Source organism: Rhagoletis zephyria, unplaced genomic scaffold (genome assembly GCF_001687245.7).
Source record: "Rhagoletis zephyria isolate East Lansing unplaced genomic scaffold, Rhagoletis_zephyria_1.1 Rzeph_scaffold_04820, whole genome shotgun sequence".
Lineage (NCBI taxonomy): Eukaryota > Metazoa > Arthropoda > Insecta > Diptera > Tephritidae > Rhagoletis > Rhagoletis zephyria.
The window spans coordinates 13,758-28,347 of record NW_016161903.1 but is presented as its reverse complement, the minus strand read 5'-3'; the positions used below and the strand labels follow the sequence as shown (position 1 = coordinate 28,347).

General features: G+C 38.3%; 1 protein-coding gene across 1 annotated transcript in view; it reads left to right on the top strand.

Moving 5' to 3' along the window:
- DIP-eta (Dpr-interacting protein eta) overlaps positions 1–14,590 on the top strand; it is a gene marked incomplete at its 5' end in the record, with an annotated part of 46,543 nt that overhangs the window by 18,511 nt on the left and 13,442 nt on the right. Inside the window, one exon of the mRNA XM_017626749.1 lies at positions 8,465–8,623. Coding sequence (XP_017482238.1) covers positions 8,465–8,623 — 159 coding nt within the window. The remainder of the gene's footprint in view (positions 1–8,464; positions 8,624–14,590) is intronic.

Below are 14,590 nucleotides of genomic sequence, written 5' to 3'. Positions count from 1 at the left end.
TTAATATTATGTTTTTAACAACAATTTTTATTGAGCCTGAGGCCGTTGTTAATGAAAAACTACTGTGGAAAAGCAACAACAATTAAAAGAACTAATTATTTTTTTTAAGAAATTCACATAAGCGTACTTCTCTCAAACCCGCACAAAAGTAGCTGACCATGGGTTTCCGCTGATGGGTGCTGGGTGGTGGGTAAAATGTATCGATGACGTTAAAGAAAAATTATTCAATATACAGTAAGGGAAATGTTGTCCATATTATTGTTGGCGATATTGAGAAAAAAATCAGTGAATGCAACGATAAAAATACTGAAGAAAATTTATGTTACGATGATGCGTAGATCAGTTTGATCCAGCATTGTTTTCGATCCTTTATGGGTGAAAAAATTTTACAGAAAATCATTAATGAAATAGATAAAGTCGTATGCATACTGATTTCGATAACATATTGATATTTTTATTGATAAATGTTTTAGTATTTATACGTAGCCAGTCCACGCGTTGCAGTCTCTGCGTCAATTCGGAGAAAGTGGAACTTATTCTATTTATGAGAATATACAAGAAATAGCTACTGACCCCGCCGCAACTAAACGGACGACCCTTAAGCCTTACGAATCAATTAATACGATTTCTATATACATAGTTAAACTAATCGATAACGATACCTTTATCGATAAATTCTGTAGTAGAAAGTTTCAGTTTTTAAATACCGATATGCATCCTCAGATAGAATGATTGACAACATCCTCGATAACTTTATCGATTAATTCTATCAAAGAAAAAGTCGATAACAATGTCGACACATTTATCAATAGATTATATCGCCAAAATTTAAATTATTACGATATCGATATACATAGATAAATTTATCGATACAAATATGGATACATTTGTTAGTAAATTTTGCATAAAAATCGGTAAGGTACTCGAAAAACTTAGAGAATCATTAATGAAATTGATGACTTCGAATAGCCATATTGACGTCGCTAAATAGTAGTACAGAAATATTTATCCACATGTCAAAGCTACTTTTTTTACCTTTTTTTCGAAATTTAATTGAACGACCCGGCCTAATATACATTCAGTCAACATGCATATGCTTTCGTATGTACATAGATACATATGGGTGTTTCCACACAGCCGTACGCGACATTCGTACGCTTATAGAGTAACGTAAATCTATCAAAAATACAAGTTACAGAAAAAAAAAGATTACGGTTATGTTGCAACCAAAGGGTACTGTGTTTGAGAAAAAAAATAAGCAGCCTCGAAACTTTGGTGTGGAAAATATCCGTTCAAAACCAGGTGATAACGTACGCGACCAAAAAAGAAGTGGTTTTAAGGCACATATACATATATGCGAAAGTCTGCGAATCATGAGAGTTCTTCTTTTCTTTAAAAATTCCTAAACCAAGCTAAATAATGTACCTTTACAATCCTTTCATATTTTAAGAGAAATTATCTCTGGCTAGTTTTATATTAAAAAAAAAACAATAACGTACGCGACAATTTTTCTCGTAAGTAATAAAATGTATTTATTGAGAACTCTTCTCGCCACCGTTTCATTGTTTTACAACTATTCTAAATAAGTTAAATGGAAAATTTGCAATTAACATTGGTTTTGATGTATTTGATTGAAATTTTCTTACTTACAATAACGTATGCCACAAACCTTAAAGGGTAATGAAATTTTTTTTACTTCGGTTGGAAAGAAAATTTTACTGTATATTTTTAACTAGAAGAATTCTCGCTTAAGAATTGTAATCTGCATTACCTGCCACTGCCAATATACAAATGAAATAGACAAACAATGTTTTTGCATAACGTACGCGACATTAGAATACTATCAGAAGCAAATCAAAAAATTACCGTTATTCGAGCTCTAACTTCTCCCTTTTCCCATTTTTATAGTTGGTTGTTATTACAAATTTGATTTTAAGATGTAATTGTAATGTTTCAAATCTCTTAATTTAGTTAATAGGAAAGAGAAAATAGTTCATTTCATTAGAGAAAACTGAGTCGAAGAGACATTCAGTTTTACTCTTCCATTTTTGAGTTTTAAAATTCCTATAAGCTGAAATACTTCTATAATATAAAAATTCGAGCATTTTTCTCTTATTAATTCGTCTTAAAAACCCTTTTCAGTTGTTTTTATTTTTTCAGTCCTGGTTGACATTTTCATGGAAACACCCATATGTCTTTATACCGAGTATAATCAAAATATTACAATAATAATATCTTCGCGTTTGCATAGGTTAAAACATTTATATAAAAGTTTGAGGTTGTCGGCACACACATACACATATGCACTCACTTGTTCATACAGCCCACAGACCTTTTTTTCGCCGACTATTGTTGCCATTTACCGCAATTTCGGGTTGCACTATTTTACCGCATAATTGTGGCCACTTTCATACACTCCGACTACCGACGACGGCGACGGCTGGAGACTTTCAGCATCCACGCTCGACCCCAACCAACCCTCCACCAAATAACCGCCAACAAACTCGCTGTATACTAATGACAACACTACCGTCGCGTCGCACCATTGTGGCTAGATTGTTGTAGCAGTAAAATTTGCCAGTTATCCTTGCTGCTGCTGGAATTTTTTGTTACTTTTGTTATTGTGGTTTGTCGCCATGATCGCTTACTTCCGGCGCTATGGTCTGTATACCTTCCGTTAACAAATAAAAAGTAACAAAGCAAAGAGTAAAAATATATAATAACAAAATTGCTTATGTGTGTAGTACTCGTATGCCTGTGTGTCTGTTTGTGCTGCATTATGCCGTTCAGTAACAGTGAAAAAAAAACAACAATCACACCGTGGTTGTCGTAATGGCGGCAAAAGTCATGGCCGCAGGTGTCAACCAAAAATATGGCAGTTGTATGCTGTGTGAGCGTATGGGCGAGCATTTTTTAAAAAATAAGCTACCCAGTCAGCAATATTAGAAAAAATAGGTCTTTACTTTTAAATTTGTAAAGCGATTATTTGCCCTTTTTTGTTATTTGATGGAATGGCTATCACAAAGCACGACCTGACTGCTCTCCAGACACGCACGCAGACAGCTATTATTGTTTCGTAAGTATTAATAAAGTAGGCAGATTTTTTCAAATTACAAAAACAATTGTATTGCAGCTTTTTATCAAAAACGGCAAATATTGAATTAATTCACCTTTGAAGTAAGTGCGCGATATGTAGGCCCAAGTTTTAGGATTATAAATTGAATTTGCTGGAGAAAGTCGGTATTTTTCTTCTTTTTAAATACCCTTTACTTCACGCTATACCGTGAACATACCCATCTAGGAAGAAAGGGTTAAATTAGCAATACAAAGTCTTTAATGATATAAGACTGCAGGATCAGAGTGGATAATACCTGCACAATTAATTAAGACACTTAGGTGTCTGCTAAATGGCTTTTATGTGTTTTCAAGGCCTTCCTCAAGCTTAATTATACCGCTTGCATGGAGAAATGTTACAGTTGTCCTTATTCCAAATACCTGAAATGCCTCACATATTATCCCCAAGGACCTTAGGCCCATCACCTTCCTTTCTTACACCATAGATAGTCGTCTATTTTCTGATGACCAACATGCGTACTGTAAAGGTAAATCTCCGTACTTGTAAAAGGGCCATAGGCAAGAGATGGGGCCTCAGTGTCCGGATTTGTCGATGGATATTCATAGCAGTCGTTAGACCAATCCTCCTGTATTGAGCGATCGTTTGGTGGCCTGCATTAGATAAAGCGGTCAACCTCAAGCTTATCATCAAGGTGCAAAAGTCTAGTATGATCTGCATAAGTGGAGCGCTCGGAACCATGCCAAATGATGCTCTGAACGCTATTTTATATTTTCTGCCACTGAATTTGCTAGGAAAGCAGATGGCAGCGCTCGCTGCTTTTCGCTTTAGAGAGGCATCCTAATGGCAGCCTGAAGCCCAAGGAAACTCTTGTATTTCAAATAAACTCTGCTTTATTCCGAACAGCAGAGACCGCTTCGCTTCGATATCGGCTCCGGAAAGCAACTTTAGCTCAATAATTCCCAGCAGGGTGGAGTGGAAGGAAGGTTTTAACACTCCCACCCCCCTATTTTTTAAATTAATTAGAGGTATGCACTGCGACCAAATGATCTATTGTGCCCCTCCCACCCCCTTAGTATTGACATTCTAAATAGTTGGCTCGGGACTCGACAGTAAGGCAGGAGGAGGCGTTTTCTCCTGAAACCCTCCTCTAAAAATCTTTTTTCACTTACCAGACTACTGCAGGGTATTTCAAGCCGAAATTCGTATGGAATCTTCTGAAAATCTTGGATCCGAAATGATGGGAAGGGGCGTCTTCATTTTTAGTGATAGCCAGGCTGGAATCAAATATCGGAGCTCTTGCATTGGACTGCCGCCTATCCCTACAGCAGATGGCCAACAGATATAGGGACCTAGAGTGTAAGTGCATCGGGGATGAACTTGCAAGGCAAGGCACAACCAAGCACGTTCCTCCTGGTATAGAACGCATTGGTATACTTTTTGCCACTTGCAAGCTGCCACTTAGTGACTTTGTATACAAATAACCTGAAGAAAGATGGAGTCAAAGTACGACTTGTCAGATTTCCAGGCAGACTTGGCCTAAATTGTGCCGGAAACGGTCACGAAGGGTTTGCCCTCTTATAAGAGAGGATATATCTAACGTTGTGGTGCGGGGCTCCAATCGGGCACCGTCTAATAGGTAAGCATGCAGAAAGGCTTGGTGTCCCTTTATGTAGATTTGTGGTTCAACAGAGAGGATAATTGAACGGTGTTAAACTGTTGTAACACAATGGGGCTTCTATCTAGGGCCCAAATGTGCCACTAAGGCGAAAGCCACTTCTACCTACCTACACAAATACCCTTAAAACAATTTCGGTAACACCCAAATTCATATAAAAATAAAGAAGACGTTGAATACTTTATAAACCGAAAAATGTTATGGAAATCTTACCTTATAAAGCTCTTTAAATGTATTTTATTTTTCATGAATAAGGCCATAAGAGATTTGGATGTACATTAGGGCGATTTTTGTTTTTTGCGACTATTGTTTTTTTCACTCCTACCTCAAAATTTTGCGGAAAACAGCTCCCTGAAAATTTTAACCCATAATATTAACATTAAGTACTCGCCCAAGGCGTGCAAAGATTTCCCATTAAAAATACACGTAAACTTTGAGTTTTTTTCTTAAAAAGTCTACAGCTCAGAGACATTTTATGTTATAATATTGGTCAATGATGGGTTTTCTTCAGAATTGAATGCTCTACAAAAGTGTCCATTGCGGTTTAATCCTAACTCCCACCAACGAGGTAATACGGGTCACTAAATCCAATTTTTTCATAAAATTCTCGTTTTTTTGCCACTATCCCGAAAATAACAAGAGCTACAGAAAAAATATAAATGACAAACTTGTAGGACTTTCAATTTCCTACAAAAAAAGTTTCAGAACACAAAATCGCTAAAATCGATATTTCTTGAGATATTGGACTTTGAAGTTGATCGACAATTTCTACAATTAAGCTTAATTGTCCACGAAAATTCCATACTACCTCAAATTCAGCAAAGCGGCTTTTGGATAGGTAGCAACCTTTCGAAAAAAAATTGCCTAGTAAAGCTTCAAACACTTTTCGTTTAATTTCAATATTTTGAATTTTTACTAGGTACATATTTAGGTAGGTGACAGCTCAATTAAAAATATTTCTAGTTCGAAGATTTCTCAAATAAATTTCAGCTGATGGCCATACTTTTATTATTACTCAAACTAGTGGCAACCGTTAAATTTTTTTTTTTTTTTTAATCTAAGAAGGAATTCATATTAAATATTCTTCCGAAGGTTATTTTGTCAAACTTCTAGGAAGGTTCTCAAGCTTGGAGACTATCTCAAAAGGCATCACATAATAAATATTTATTTATAAATTAAGACTTGGCATAAACCCAATTATAAAATTTACTGCAAAACTTCAAAAAATAAAATAAAATATCTTATCCTAAATAAATAGTAGCTGTATAATGAATGTAGTTTAATCGATATACTAATGAAATCTATTTCATTTTACTTTCATTCTTTTAAAATTTCTGCTATCCTACGATAACAACAACACCAACATCTACCAACGAAACAACCATGAATGCTGCTGGTCTATATTAATTGTCAATTACTGACAACGAATAATAAAAAATATAAAACAACCAAAAAAACGCGACTATTGCAATTACGACAACAATGAATATAATAATAACAATAACAAAATTAATAATGGCATCAACACTCATTGTGGCAACGAATACATACCGACAACAATTCTGAAAACTAACTAACGAATTACAACACTTTTATGACGTACGAACCATAACAATTACGTTGGTAATGACGATGGTGATTCCGACGATGACAATGCTGGTGCTATTGTGATGATGACGTGGTAATGGCAATGGTGTTGATGCGTAAACGCGACGACGATGAATGTTTCTTATGTGGTGGGAATAATGCTGCGAAAATTATCTGCCTGCGAAAAATTAAAACTTAATACTCATAACAACAAAAAAATACCAATATTAAAAAATTCATGAAAATTAATTTCAATAAAAAAAAATTTCAAAACGAAATAAAATAAACAAAAATCAAATAAAATAAAAAATAAAATAAAAAATAAAATAAAATAAAATAAAATAAAATAAAATAAAATAAAATAAAATAAAATAAAATAAAATAAAATAAAATAAAATAAAATAAAATAAAATAAAATAAAATAAAATAAAATAAATTAAAATTAAACTAAATTCAACAAAATAAACAAAAACAAATACATCGACAACAAACTAACAACAACAACGATAAAATGCTAACTAAATCAAAAATGACAAACAACAACAATAAAAACTGCGAAATAAAACCCTGATTTAAATAATTAATACACAAATATGAACTATTAAAAAATAAACTATTTGAACCAAATATAAAAAATTATAACCAAACAACAATATGAAAACAAAACAACAACTAATCTTAAATAACTAAAAAACTTAAACAACGAAAACAAATACAACTACCACAAAACAAAACGGCAACCAATAACCAAACTATAAAAACACAACAACTTAACCCACTATGAAAACAAATAAATTATATATTGTATTTAATAAAACGTCATGTTAAATAAATCAATAACATAACTGAAATTTTTGTAAAAAAAAAATGTCAAAATTCTTAAAATACACTAAATTCTTTTTTAAAATCCCGATGTTTTTTTTTATTAAAAATCTTCAATTATTTGTGCGAATAATAACAAAAAACCTCCAACGAACGAAACAAAAACAAAAAAAAAACATTCATAAATATCTCTAACAACACATTTTTGTATACAACTACGACACATATTTCGATCAAAATCCACCCTAAAAATTATGTGAAAAATCAAACATTACCTTGAACAACCATAATGTATGTATGTGTATATACAACAAAAAACAAAAAAAAAAACAACCACAACACCAACAACATGATAATCACGCTGAAATCGACGCCACAACAACGATTGCCGCCACATCTCACCGCCCTGCCCCTACTAATTATGTAATGTTTGTGCCTCGAACCCCATGCCACAATTCCGCGCGTTGATGGTTATCGCAACAATCGCTTTGCCAAAAATAATCAACACAAAAATTTGATAAAAAAAAATATATACACCGCGTGTTGGTCAACATGCAATAACAACATTACCCACCGATACTAAACAATTTCGTTATGCTCGCTATTGCTAAAAAACAAATACTAAAATTCTCAAATTGAAAAAAAAAAAATTATAAAAATCGCCCCAATTTTTATGCGCCACAAACTATGCAACGTAATGGGGTAAATGTTGCAACAAATTTTGTGATTCACTCGACTTGTCGAATGCACACTCATTGAAATGAATTACACATGCAAACATAAAAACTGTACAAAATCGTTACAAAATATCCGTCGCTGCTGTGCTGCAATCTATTTACATATTTTTTTCCCCTATATAACTACTTGTGCACTTTTCGACATTTGAATAACGGCAACAACTTATGCAACTAAAATTTGTAAATGTAAAAAAAAAATGTGTACACAAATGTGAAACACCTGCCGCGTTGTGCTATCATCTACGAACATACGCGCACACACACACCATTACGCATGTATACGTGCGCAAAATAAAATAACAACCGTCAACAACGTAACCATAACAAACCTTCAACTCACTGCAATCGCCCGCCAACCGGAACTCAACTGCACTTCCATGCATCCACCACTTATCTATGTACTGCGCCTCATCTTTATGCTTCATTGTCTCTATGCTGGCTGCATTACTGTGTCTATGGATATGTTCACGCTTGCCGCCACTCAATGTTCCTGTTCAACATTTTTGGTGCACACTACACACACTCCAATCGACATTCTTCGTTCTGCAACCTCATACGCGCATACAGTCCCGCCGGATATCCTCGATTATCCCACCAGCACGGATATGGTTGTACGCGAGGGTAGTAATGTGACGCTCAAATGCGCGGCTACCGGCTCACCAGAGCCAACAATTACATGGCGGCGCGAAAATGGAGTAGCCATTGAATTGGCCAACGGTACAGAGGGTAAGTACCACCATCCACCATATACATACATACATATACGTATGCTTAGCAACTCACTTCTACATGTGTGCAAATCAACTCATACGCTTGCACATATCGAGTTTGGCAAGTTTTGGAAGCGAATGAGTGGCTTCATCGCTGAGTGGATAGGTAGCTTTTTTNGTACGTATGCTTACCAACTCACTTCTACATGTGTGCAAATCAACTCATACGCTTGCACATATCGAGTTTGGCCAGTTTTGGAAGCGAATGAGTGGCTTCATCGCTGAGTGGATAGGTAGCTTTTTTTCGCTCTAAAGCTGTAAGTTTCATGCGGTCTGGATTGCCCACGTGTAGACGAATGCAGTACAGTTTATTTTATTTGAATATAGGGTGTGACCATTTGTGTATAAAAAAATACCGTCATGTATTATGTAATGTTACAAATGGGTTAAACTATTAAACATCATTTTTATTTTTTTTTTCATAGCTGCCCTCTTAACAGATCTCACAGTGGCGCAGTGTTTCGACTATGTTGAGGCAGGTGGACAAAAGTCATGGTGACAGGTGCTAAAACAAAACCTATTGGTCTTCCAAAGGGAATAGTGAAAGTCATAAATACAAAATTTCACATCATTCACTCAACCCCTCCCCCCTCTAGGAACGGTACATTTCAGCTTTTAGCTACCCAAAATTTTAAACTACCTTGCCAACTGAAAAGATAACTAGTAAGACACCCTTCAAACCTTTTTCATGATTTAATTTGGCACAGGGAAAGATTGCTAAAACTTCAGTCTATAGCACCGAAGCCAGCTGACCGGAGAAATTTCCAGTTTGTTGCCAGTCACTTCCCCGTTTCGTCTCTCGCAAGAGAGAGTTTATGTTTCAAGGGAGTGGCGAGAGCATGCCTTCCTGCGGTGTGCTCCTTGTCACATATCTTGAAGCCGAGTTATCACCGACGTTTTCCGTGATCACCCAGCACTAGAGCATTTGCCTTATAAACTCCATCAGAGAATTGTACACCTCCAGTCCCCACAAGGCCTATATTATAGCCCCCGAATTTATATTATTAAAAGCTCCCTAAATGTCAAGAAAGGCTACAAGACAATATTTTTTGTAACTGAAGGACTTTTAAATAAAACTGACTAGGCCATGCAGCGCGGTTTCCGTGTACTTGGCCTCCAGATAAGCATATTGCTTGTTAGACAGTATTCAACTATCAATAGTTGAAGATAGGTAGTTACTAACCATCCTTTCTAGGGTTTTAAGCACAAAGCAAGAAAGGCTAATAGGTCTAAGGTGCTTTGGATTTGTACGTGAAGTCTTAACGTATTTAGGAATAAAGACAGCTGAGATAGATCTCCACGCTGTCGGTATGTAATCTAGCTTAAAACAGGCCATGAAGATGTTCATAATCTGGCTTAAAGCTTTGTATCGCCCAATAAATCCTCTCCATTGTGACAGACAATTTGACTGCCGCGCCCATAGTAATTCGTAAAGAGCCCTCTGTTTACGAACTTCCTGGGAAATGTGTATCCAGGAGCAGTTCTACTGTTTCCAATTTTCCAATCATGTCGTGGTCCAGGAACCGTGTTGCTTCTGCAGAAGCCCGATCGGGTTCGAGGATCTCGACAATAATTTTCTTAACCACCAGTGGCGCGCTCGCTTTCTCTTGGGTCTAGGGCCAGTCTCTATTCCTAAGGTTGGTTCGAACCTGCGGTGCAGTTAGAAAAAAGTCTAGAATGGTCTCAATACATCTATGGTCCGGAAGTGAGTGTTCGTTATAAACTCTCCAGTCTTAACCGTATCAAAATTATTATCGTTACATAGCGTAAGGTCTATAACTTCCACACGGCAACCAACAAAAGTATATTCTGAACCTCTGTTATATATCATGAGATTAGTTGTTAGAGGTAGATAAAAAGACTCACCTGAACTATTGATGTTCATGATCCCCCACTATACATGGGGAGTCAGCGCCGCGTTCACCATCGCTGAGTAGCAGCTCCTTCTCGCACATCTTCAGCATCGCCAATGCGGGGTTGAATTTCTTGGAGGCACTGCTCTCAGCGTCAGATAGATCCCGCTCCGTCTCCTCAATATGCACGTCCACTAAGGCACTCGACTGGAAGCGCGCTGCGCTTCCCCGCGATAGACCTTTATGGTCACGTCGTCGAGGCCGTAGAATACTCGGCCCTGTATCTGCTCCAGGAGCTTTATCGAGACCCTGTTTACAGGCAGGACCACTTGTTTTGCCAAATCATCATTATCTTGGACCCGTAGGACCCTCCAGTCGCCCGTTGGAAGATCCGGATTCATTGTTTGCAGCATGTTAAGAACCGGCACCTACGCCCTTGCCCTAGGCCTGACTGGAACGTTTTTCGAGCCCACCACCCCCAGATTTGCTGCGGGATAGACAGCACCTTTTCGGCAGCAGCCTTGTACAGCACCCCCGGACACGCTTCATTGCAAAGCCACCAGCTTCATGTGGCCCTGGTACCAGCCGACAAGTGGGAGGGGTTCCGAGGTTCTCCAACAAGACGTCAAAAATGACGTTTGCCAGAGCCGCCTTCACCCACACCCACTGGTACCGAGGAATAGAGCCGAGTTCGTTGCTGCGGTGAAGAACCCTGATAAGGTGCTCTCACTAGCAACATTAGCAAAGCTAGGTCTAGCTGCCTCGGAGTGCNATCAGCTTTTAGCTACCCAAAATTTTAAACTACCTTTCCAACTGAAAAGATTACTAGTAAGACACCCTTCAAACCTTTTCCATGATTTAATTTGGGAACGATTGCTAAAGCTTCAGTCTAAAGTACCGAAGCCAGCTGACCAGAGAAATTTCAATTTCTGGGTCTAGGGCCAGTCTGTATTCCTAAGGTTGGTTCGAACCTGCGTTGCAGTTAGAAAAAAGGCTAGAATGGTCTCAATATATCTATGGTCCTGAAGTAAGTGTTCGTTATGAACTCTCCAGTCTTAACCGTATCAAAATAATTATCATTACATAGCGTAAGGTTTATAACTTCCACACGGCACACAACAAAAGTATATTCTGAACCTCTGTTATATATCATGAGATTAGTTGTTAGAGGTAGATAAAAAGACTCACCTGAAGTATTGATGTTCATGCTCCCCCACTATACATGGGGAGTCAGTGCCGCGTTCACCATCGCCGAGTAGCAGCTCCTTCTCGCACATATTCAGGATCGCCAATGCGGGGTTGAATTTCTTGGAGGCACTGCTTTCAGCGTCAGAGAGATCCCGCTCCGTCCCCTCGATATGCACGTCCACTAAGGCACTCGACTGGTAGCGCGCTGCGCGTCCCCGCGAGGCCGTAGAGTACTCGGCCCTGTATCTGCTCCAGGAGCTTTATCGAGACCCTGTTTACAGGCGGGACCGCTTGTTTTGCCAAATCATCATTATCTTGGACCCGTAGGACCCTCCAGTCGCCCGTTGGAAGATCCGGATTCATTGTTTGCAGTATGTTAAGAACCGGCACCTACGCCCTTGCCCTAGGCCTGGCTGGAATGTTTTTCGAGCCCACCACCCCCAGATTTGCTGCGGGATAGACAGCACCTTTTCGGCGGCAGCCTTGTACAGCACCCCCGGACTCGCATCATTGCAAGCCACCAGCTTCATGTGGCCCTGGTACCAGCCGACAAGTGGGAGGGGTTCCGAGGTTCTCCAACAAGACGTCAAAAATAACGTTTGCCAGAGCCGCCTTCACCCACCCCCACTGGTACCGAGGAATAGAGCCGAGTTCGTTGCTGCGGTGAAGAACCCTGATAAGATGCTCTCACTAGCAACATTAGCAAAGCTAGGTCTAGCTGCCTCGGAGTGCGCCTGGATTTTCTTAGGTGGATGCTGTTGTCTCTTGGTTTGGTTTCCCACCGAAACCCCAGCTGTGGTTTGGAAGTTGGGTAGCAGGGCTCCGCATTTCAACGTGAAGGGACCGCCCCTCTGCTTTATCCAGAGAGAAGCCGCCAATAGTTTCACTCGTGGTGACTCCCCCGGTGTTTTCTTTTGCGGCCACTTATTGCCTTTCCCCTCTGGAATCAGGTCGTGGGATCCCTGCCTCATTGAGCCGTGTCGGCATTTGAAGTGTACCCAGCCCCAGGGGCTACTGATTGACCTGCCGGTTCTAGCATAGTCACTGCAGCCTTGCTGTAGCTGGCCCCCAACATAAGGCCCGTTATCACAGAGCGGCGTGAGGTTGCCCCCAGGGCCGCCCTGAAAATGCCTTCCATAGAGCTTAAAGGCGCACTAGGCGCTTGCGCACCTGCGCTGCTTTCCCCGAGCTTGGGAAGACGAAAGTGGTTTTTGTTTTTTTAGTTTTAAACTTATTAGCTTGTATATTCTAAAAAACTCGGTCGTTGTAGTCACTATGGGATCCCCTGGGTATCTGTGAAACAGCGAGGCCATGCCGTGAGTCAGTGACAGATCCAGTGAAAAATATTGGAGGGCGCCTTAACCGTTAAGCTGTATTTACATGAGGCTGTTTTCTAGGCGATTCAACATTGTTCACCAAAAATCCCTCGTGTAAATTGTGATTCAAATATCGTCTCAAAATAGACAGCTGGTCAACTTTTGTAGGCGATTATCGCCTGTCAAAAAATTGCCTAATGTATAAAGGCAATATTACATACAGACACCAACTTATCGGCGAAGAGATCGGAACGTAATTGGAGGCCTGCTAGACTTTTAATGTGACGTAGGCGGTCACGGCATTAACCTGAAAGTCATACTCAGGCAACAGAATACCGCAACCACCAGCTCAAGACAAACAGATACAAAATGTTTTGGAATTCGGGCAGTCCGTGGACGACTGCAGGGTCAAGCCGGGGAAGATGTTTCACCTTCCTTTATCTGTTCCCCATCGACAGGTTGAGGTTCACAGTGCCACCAACGTGAATGAAAAGGAGGAGATTGATAGCAAGGTGGAAAGGCATCACATCCAAAGACCGGCTGTCGCCAGAGTTGTTAAGTATTTGAAATACAAATATAAAAGACAAAATACGTATTTGTATTTTGTATTTAAATACCTTTGACGTAGAAAACGTCTCATACCATGTTCTGACCGACAACGAAAACACTTCGAAAACGGATTTTGGGATTGTGGGCTGAAGGCTGTTCACACTAGTGATGACACGATTAATCAAATAACCGATTATAATCGGTTATTTTCATTCGGTTAACGATTTAACTATATCGACACTTTCCCNTAACGTGAATGTAAAGGAGGAGATTGATAGCAAGGTTACCAAACAGAAAAATACCAAAAATCAGTCTTGGAGTTTTTCATACAAANCTATATCGACACTTTCCCTTCGATTAATCGAGCGATTAACCGATTAATTTTTCAAAATAATCGAAAGGAAACCATCTAAAATTTAAAAATTTACTCAAGCAATAATGTATGAATCAAAATAAGTTGGCTGTATGCACATATTTTCATATTATTTTCTTCCATATAAAGAAGAAGAAAATGCGTAACACCATTACCAAACAGAAAAATACCAAAAATCAGTCTTGGAGTTTTTCATACAAAAATGTAATGCATTTAACTGCATACTGAAAATCTTTCTAAGAAATCGAATTAAAATGCTGGAATTTTTTGTTGATTTTTTTTAATATTGCACAAAGTTTGATATTATTATATTTATTCGATTTTGCTAAAGAATAAACTATATTTAAAAAAAATAACTAAAAGTAAATAACAAAAAAAAAATCTTGTTGTGCGCTATAATTTTGACACAGGGTGTAAATCAATTTTTATAACTTATAAATGGTTTTTATTAATTTTCGATTTTAATCGAAATGACCAACTAATCGGCTAATTTCTTACGATTAATTGCAAGTGTTAATCGAATACTTTCGATTAATCAATTAACCGATTAATCGATTATTAAATTTTTTTTGCCATCACACCGGCTGTTAGTGTTTTTGTTGACATTTCTTACATCCTCTGATTACAGTTTTGCTACACAAGAA